The sequence below is a fragment of the Micropterus dolomieu genome, unplaced genomic scaffold (genome assembly GCF_021292245.1).
Source record: "Micropterus dolomieu isolate WLL.071019.BEF.003 ecotype Adirondacks unplaced genomic scaffold, ASM2129224v1 contig_8735, whole genome shotgun sequence".
In the NCBI taxonomy this organism is placed as follows: Eukaryota; Metazoa; Chordata; class Actinopteri; order Centrarchiformes; family Centrarchidae; genus Micropterus; species Micropterus dolomieu.
In genome coordinates, this window is record NW_025737721.1 from 182 (window position 1) to 8,703 (window position 8,522).

Below are 8,522 nucleotides of genomic sequence, written 5' to 3' on the forward strand. Positions count from 1 at the left end.
AACCACTACACAAACGCATGGCTCAACACAGAAGGGCCAACTCCTCAGGTCAAGACTCTGCAGTCTACTTACATCTGAAGGACAGAGGACACTCGTTTGAGGACCACCAGGTGCACATTTTAGACAGAGAAGATGGATGGTTTGAAAGAGGTGTCAAGGAAGCATCTACACCAGGGTTGAGAAGCCGTCATTGAACAGAGGAGGGGGTCTACGCCACCACTTATCCCCCACTTACAATGCTGTCCTTTCATCACTTCCCAGGAAACTCAACAAACGTAACCTATTGGCCTCAGGTGAAGATGCCAACGATGGTCGTGCAGACTTGGCCTCCTCAGGTGGCTCCAACGACTGTCATTACAACAGCCAGGATCATCTTGACAACCACCCCACAGAGGTTAAATAGCTGATTTTCCGTACTAGTCAATCAGAAGTGAAGAAGTTTCTTAGATGTTAAGTATCTTTAACTTTAACAAGTCCAGTTGCCCTTGATTTTAAACTTCCGTGGTTATAGCACATTTCATTCCAGGTGGAAGCACCATGTGCACAGAGCAAGAGCTTCCACAGCAGGTGCATCCACAAAAACTATGTGGATAGTGCAACTATAAAACATTAGACTTAAGTAAACATAAAATAAGACACATGAATAATAAATTATGTGCTCTCTGCTTGACCTGGATGCTAATAACTAACAAATTGCTTGTGCGATTGTCTGACGGGCTCTCCATCTTGTTTGTCCCTTGCTGTACACCGTTCAGGTTGCAGAACCTGCAGGAGGACAGTGAAGACAGCACAGACAATAGGAGTGTGCAGGAAAATAAAGTAACAGAGGACAATAAAAAAAACACTGTTGAGAAAGAACCCCATAAGTAAGTTAAGGCATAATTAGATAAAGGCTTGCTCCCTCAGAAAGATGGAGGGGCGCACCCATACTTCTTATGATTTGGGTCGGGTTTATCTGTGGACCATCACCAATAAATCTGTTTAATATCATATTATGTGAAACTGTTGTAGAGTTTTGTAAGAAACTCTAAGGTGTCATTATTTTTTGGTATGGGTTGCGCCCCTCCTATTCATACGCTTGCACTAAGAGCTTCAGATCTACTAAGCTTTTTACTCTTTTAGAGCTAGTAGAAGTCCTGCCCTACTTCAGGCTAAGATCTGTTCTCAGAAGAGAGCGTCTGTCAAAACTGGACTCTCTTCAGTCCTCGGTTGCACTGAAAGGTTCTGTCCATGAAAATCTCAAAGAGAATTAGGATGATTCACCAATAAAAACACTAGAGGGGTAGTTTCTCCCGCAGTACCTCCCTCACAAGACATCCTTGGTTCATAGGCCTTCTTCTATAAAACAAATGTAGCCAGAGTGTAAATATCTCGACAAAAACAGAGAGTGAATTCTACTGACTTTGCAGATTCCCAGGTCAAATGTTTCATTTGTTCTGACCTCTTCTACTGCTACTCTGTCATGTTCTGTCTGTTCATGGCACTTGCCCTTTCTCACCAGGTCCCTGATAGACGTCTGTGCAGCTAAAGACGAAGCCAGTCCTTCATCAACAGATGTGGAGCCAGCATCGGAGAGGAGAGACCTGGAGAGTCCAGTCTCCCAACCTATCACCCAACAACCAGAGCCGCAAGCTCCAGATGCCACGACCAGCACCGCAGATCAGGTGAGACACAATAGAAACTCTTTACAATCAGCAGGTAATGAACATTTCTTTACACCATGACCAAATAGCCTCCTGTGCTCTAATTGGCTGAAGGGTGTTCTTTATATTCCGTCCTCATAATCAACTCGTCTACTCGTCAAAGTGAAGTAACTGTTCCACATTTGACAAAGTGCAATGCAATTTACGAATCATTTATTGATTTACTTCTTTCCAACTTACTTTCTCTTCCTTCATTTCTATCAGTAATAAAAACACTGTAGTGGAAAAACTGTAGATTTGTTTCAGACCTCGTTTGAGTTTCTAGAGATTAACTTGGTGACCACAGAGTTATTGTTACTGATGGAGATGATGGATGCAGAAGTTGAAGATCACACTTATCCAAAATATAAATAAGCAATACTTGGATTCAGGTGGCCAGGTCTGCAGAAAACCGGGGTGTTGCTGAAAAATAATGGATTCGCTGAGGCAAAAGTACCTGATCTGGCTGTCAGTGATATTTTTCAGTTACAGCGCACATTGTGGATCTTCTCCTGCCTTTTTTCTTCTTCAAACCATTAAAAGATATTCCCAGAGCACTCCTTTAACAAATAAACTGTTCTGTGGTTCTAACAAAAAACAAAAACAAGGTCCACAAAGGTCCACTTACTGTTTTTTTTTGTTTTTTTTGTTTTTTTCAGGAGCTTTCAACGAAGAGAAACCTCTTTCAGCTCATAAAGAGCGTTTGATAATAGCGAATTTGTTTTTATGCTTAATACAATAAGTTTTTATTTAAATTCTGACATTTTTCTGAATGCAGATATATTTAATTCATTATAAAATGTAATTTATTTTCTTCATGTCTGTCTTCGTCTCTCAGGCCGCTGCAGCAGCAGAAGAAGTAGAAGGAGGGTGTGGAGGTGAGAGCTGAACATGATTTTTCTCAGAACAGCTCTTTTGATTTTTGCAACAGGAACACCTGAAGGAGCAACACAAACAATCAAATCATATATAACAGAAACATGTGTCACAAATGTCTTCACCTACTTCCGGTTATCTCAAAGTCTCTTATCTTATCTTAGCTTCAAATAATGCAAATACGGCACAGTTCTAGAAAAAGCAGGACAACTTGAAAATGAAGATTTATTTGAAGTGAATAGTTGCAGTTAACATTTAGAATTTATGTTCGCCTGCAACAAAATGCATTTTATTAAATGTGATGTTGTGAAATATGGGAGCGGATTACAGAACAGTAACACAATTAATCAGTGACACCTAGAATGTGAATAGTTCACTACAGCATCTGTGCAGAGAATGGGACAAACCAGGTGATGCTCAGAGGGATCGCTGTAACAACACACAAGGATACTTACCGTGTTGTTCCTTAGATACCATGTTGTCTTGTCTTTAGTTATTGTGACTGTGTTTTTAGCGCCTTGGTTCATTTGTAAACTTTGTATGTGGATGAATGACAATAAATGAGCTTGAACTTGAAGGACGTTACAACAAAGTGTGACAGCTCATTTTGCTCACAGGGACCAAAGCTGTTGACTGACAGTGAGATAGAGCGATCGGTTTGTGTGCAGGCTTACCTAAACAGTGAGTTGGACTGACGGGGTTAACTGATAAAAGAAAATCTTTCAACTTGTTCCAACCCCGTTTTCAAAAAAGTTGGCACGCTGTGTTAAATGTAAATAAAAACAAAATGTGCTGAAGTGCGAAACACTGAAAAGTCCATGTTTAAGTGAAAATAGAACAAAGACACTTAGTAAATGCTGAAACTGAGAAATTTGATAGTTTTTGGGAAATGATATGCCCATTTTGAGCTTAATGCCAGCAACACATTTTTAAAAAGTTGAGACTGGGGGACATATCTGTGAAGGTTCTCGGTCATCCAGGTTCATGGTTATCCAAGAAAGGTTAAAATCAGGGGCAACGAGACTTGATTGAAGACACTCAAAGACGTTTCGTCCCTCATGCAAGAGAAGTCTTCAGGCCTGACTGGTGTTTTTTACCTTGCTTGGGGACAGGGTCATGTTTCCCGGTCTGCTGCATCATCACCTCTTTTAACAACTTTCTTTTAGCGTCCGGTAGCTGAGGAGACCGACTGCTGGAATCTTGAAAGTTTAAAGTTATCCCATTTTTGCCTGATGTAGGATTTCAGCTGCTCAACAGTTCGGGGTCTCCTTTGTATTATTTTAAGTTTCATTATGAACCAAACATGCTCACTGGGTTAAAAGTCAGGACTGCAGGCAGACCAGATCAGCACCCGGACTCTTTACATAGCTATCCGACCCATGCTGCTGGAAAAGGTGCAGAATGTAGTTTGGTGTTTTGTTGCTGAAATAAGCAACGTCATCACGGTTGATGGCTTTTACACTGATAACAAGCAGGATGATCCCTCTCCTCTCTAGTCCATGATTTCCAAACAGAATTTCAGATTTTGACTTAAAACACCACGGGAGAGTTTTCTACCTCGCCTTAGTCCATCTTAAATGAGCTCTGGCCCACGGCTACGTTTCTGGATCTGGTCAATATGTGGTTTCCTCTTTGCTTGGTAGAGTTTCAGCTTGCATTTGCGAAGGCGGCGACAAACTCTGTTCCCAGATGATGGTTTTTGGAAGTGTTTCTCAGCACATGCAGTGATGTCCTCTACAGAATCCTGTCTGTTTTGATGCAGTTACCTCTTTAGGCCTTGTCCCTTGTGCACAGAGCTTTCTTCCTTTTAATGATATAATTTACTGTAGAGAATGACATCCACAGAGGTGTTTTTTTTTTCAGATTCAATTTTATGTTGAGAAACCTTATTCTTTTATTGTTGAACTATTTGCCAGCACAGTCTTTCACAGAGGTGTGACAGACCGTCTTCAGAAAGACTCAGCCTCTCAGGGATGCTCTTTTTATACCCGATCACGTTACTAACTTGTTGGCAGCTGATCTAATCAATTGTGAGATCTTTTAGCATTTTACAACTCCTCCAGTCTTTTGTTGCCACTGTCCCAGCTGTTTCGAAACGTGCTGCTGGGATCAAAACGGGAAGATCATTTTCCAGAAACAATAATATTTCTCAGTCTCAACACACACAAGTGTCTTTGTGCTGTTTTTAATTGAATGTGGGGTTTAAAGGTTTCACACATCATCATATTTTGTTTTTATTCATGTTTTACACAGCGTACCAACTTTTTTGGAAACAGGGTTGTAGTTCAATCATTAGTTTCCAGCTCATCCGCTTTGTTCCTACTTATTCTTTAGGTTTGAGTTAATTTATAGCTTCATCTCCTTCATGTCGCTCTAATCTGTCCCAGCAGGACCTCACAGTTCTCATCCTGTCTCTGACTCTGACTGTTTCTCCGTCCAGTTCCCGACATTTGCTCTCCGATAAAACACCTTCTGCTTCGGTTCCCGCGCGCTGCTGAGTGTCTGGAGAGCTGCAGGAAGCTGATGCACGACCATAACTTCACCCCTCCCGAACTGTCCATGCCGACCCCGCCGCCTGAGCTCGCCCAGCTGACCCAGGAGCTGTTGCAGCGCTCCAAGCAGGCGCGACAGTGCTGCATGAGCATCGCCAGCCGCTTAAGACGCCTTAACTCCAACTCCCTGCATCCTCAGCAGCCTTAACCCCGCCCTCCTCCAGCAGACCCTTAGAGAAACCTTATAGACACCTTATATTTATTTAAATAGAAATCTTTAAAGTGCCAAACAAACTCTGTGTCCATAACATCCCACATCTTCCTCATCTTCACCTCCCATCATGCTCTGCTGCTCTGCACTGCTTCACCACGAACTGCCAGCTAACCACACCTCAGGTGATCTTACAGGAAGTGGATGTTTGTGCTGTGCTAGGATTGGCTCCCTTTGCAAACTATGACCCATCCCGAGTCTAGAGATGTCACGGTGTCACCAAATCCCTCGCCGCGTTCACGTCATATGGAACCGATGGAGAGTTGGTCGTGTGAGGGTTAAAAATATTTTAACACTGTATTCAGAACATGAGTTTGAACTTTGGTTTGTTTGTTTGTTTGGAATTCAGGCAGTTATTTATTTGTGAAGTGCCAAATTGGATTTATATAAGCTTTCAGAAAAGTCTTGAGTACACCTCTGATGTTGACGTGAATTTACAGGTTGGAAACTGGTAATTACAAAAACTCCGATATGACTTGAACGCGGCAAAAGCAACAAAGTTGCTGCATGAATTGTTTTCATAGCTGGCTGTGAAAAAAAAAAAAAAACAATTGTAGAATTTTGGGAGACGATTCCAATAACAGACTTCATGTTGTCACAAATTAATCCAAAGAGCTTTCAGCCATCTCTCATGGTCTTCATCAGCGAATGGGCTCAGGTGTCAAAATGTGACCAGAGTGTGCAGCTTTGATTAACTGTGATAAAGAAAGGACACAGTTTTTGTGCATGTAGGCATGATAAACCTGGGCTGTACTGTCCTGTCATTAGATATTTTATTTTTAAAATGCCTTTTAACCTTTAGCAAAAACATAGAAGTGAGTCTTTTGAGTGTTTCTGGCTCAGTTACTTAGGTCAGCAGGCTCTAACGTAATAATAAATAAACTGATATCATTTTTTCCCATCACGTCAGCAGTTGAAGTTGTGCTGATGTCCGTAACACTGAGACGACAGTGATGCAGGTAGCGTGTGCTGTCACTGTCGTCTTTTGTTGTGTCTCAGCTGTCCAACAGTTTTTCTGGTTTGGTCCTCAGGGAGCTGTGGTGGAGGCCCGGGTGAAGCTCCGGTGCTGAGGGTTGAAGATGTGGGGCAGGGACAAGGCCTGAACATCCCCCAAATTATCACAACCACAGAATCAGAGTTCAGCACTCTGGGTGTCCTGCCAGCAAAGCTCAGGTAACAGACGCGTCACCATCAGCACTGACTGGCCTGACGAAGCTTCCAATATCACAGCGCTGTAAAATATTTTTGCAACTTTATTCTTTTGTGTTCATGTCCTAATGTTCCTGTCTGTCGCTTCGTGTTTTTATTTCTTCATGTCTGTGTCTTTGTCTTCATATTGTTGTTTTTATGTTTTAAAGCAATTAAATTGATCATCATTATCATGTTAAAGACAACTGATTAAAAAAACACAATTAAACTCAAGATCGCTAGAAATAGAAATAGGTTGCAGAAGCAGTAACATGAATCATATAAGTATATATCCAGTTTACATTTACATATACATACTTTAGAAAGTATTTGAATATATTTTTTAAATATTCTTAAAAAGTTGTTCAGCATATGACAGCAGTGACTCAAATGGCAGATGAAGGAAGGAAACATCCTCCCAAACATGTAGAAACATAACTGGACAGTTACAACAGTTGGAAGGACACTGGACAAAGTCTCAACACTCAAAAAACCCAAATTCAGAAAATAACAAAGCAAAATATACAGAAGAATTATTTTCAGGGAAGCTTATGTGGTGTCCGAACAATAACGCTGCGATGATGTGTTGAGAAGAAACCCGCTTGACACTGTTCTTGATCATAAAAGTTTATTACATCAAGGAGTTCAGCATCAATTACAAGCTCTGCAGCAGCTTGGAGAGAGACCCAGCCCGATGGCCACTCTGTCTCTCTGTACATCAAACACAGCTTATATAGGACATGTTTAGGTATCTTTTAGGTACCATAGAAGGGTACAGTACTATTCTGAGGTAACAAAACAAGGGGTTAGAGGTCAAATTCTATAGAAGGGTTCAGTCCATACATAACCACCAATCACTGCTCTCCCCGTAGAAGGTCACTGACCCTCTGTCCTGCTGCTACAGTGCTATTTTGAACTGTTATGAGTCAAATGCACTACACCACTACATACTACACTTATAAGAATGAGTATTAATAAAAATACATCACCTTAATTCATTGTCTGTTATGTCGGCCTCATTTGTTAAATGAATCGTCAAAACACTATTTATACTGGGTTTTTTTTAGCATCTGATGTTTCTGCTGCTTCTCCTCTGAATGAAAAGAATCATCAGCTGCAGTCTGAAACTAAAGAGTTCAGAATGAGCTGCAGCTCAACAACTACAGCAGCAACATCCTGCTGCACATTAATGAGGAGGAGGAATCTGAGGAGAGATAATAGGACAACATGTTACTGCTTTAATACTTTAATACATTCCAATACAAGACTGAACAGTGAGGTATTAGTACTTTTACTGAAGAAAAGGATCTGAATACTTCCTCCACCACCGATCCATGTTGCCGTCCTCATGTCTTCGTGTTGTGTCCCCCTCAGCCCCGCAGGGGATCTGTCTGCCGACGAGGACGATGAGGAACTGATGAGGACCGGTCTGAAGACCTTGTCCGGTCAGGGAGAGCTGCTGACTGCAGATGATGAGTAAGAGAAACCCCACACAAACACACCGCTGCTCCTCAGTCCTCCATGTTTACTGTCTTTTTGTTGTCGTCCTGCAGGACGCGTCCTCTCTCAGCAGCCAGCGTTGGCAGCGTGGTGATCCAGGACCGTCTGTACGAACTCGTCAAGCAGTTTAAAGGTCGGACAGATCGGCAGAAAGATCGGATGGCGGACCCAGACCTGTCTGAGGAAGAAAGTCCCTCAGCCTGTACGTCCGACTTCTTTGCCTTTTTTGTTGATGTGATTGTTTTAGTGGGGACGCAATGCACCATGGGCGGGGATTTGCGACCCTGTGTCCCCCCTTAGCAATGAGGCCGTCATTAATATTCAATAATGTGGTTAGCAGACTGCTCCTGTGGGAATCAAACATCCCACATTGTTCACTTTTATGATTCTGTTCAGATTCTGTAACAGAATCTTCTGTTAGAATAAATGTAATAATCCTCATAATTTTTGAAATAAAGTCAAATAAATTAATTGAAGCCAAAATGAAACTCTCAGTAAAACTACAATAATGTT

The 8,522-nt window shown here is 41.7% G+C and overlaps 1 protein-coding gene across 1 annotated transcript; it reads left to right on the forward strand.

The window, feature by feature from the left end:
• Positions 1-755: 755 nt before the first annotated feature.
• LOC123965134 (cyclic nucleotide-gated cation channel beta-1-like) lies at positions 756-8,310 on the forward strand (the record flags this gene model as incomplete). The annotated part of the gene is made up of 6 exons (XM_046041699.1): positions 756-866; positions 1,502-1,664; positions 2,521-2,560; positions 6,353-6,494; positions 7,884-7,985; positions 8,063-8,310. Coding segments are annotated over 6 exons (805 nt in total), but the record flags the coding sequence as incomplete, so codon positions are not given.
• Between the last annotated feature and the right edge of the window lie 212 nt (positions 8,311-8,522).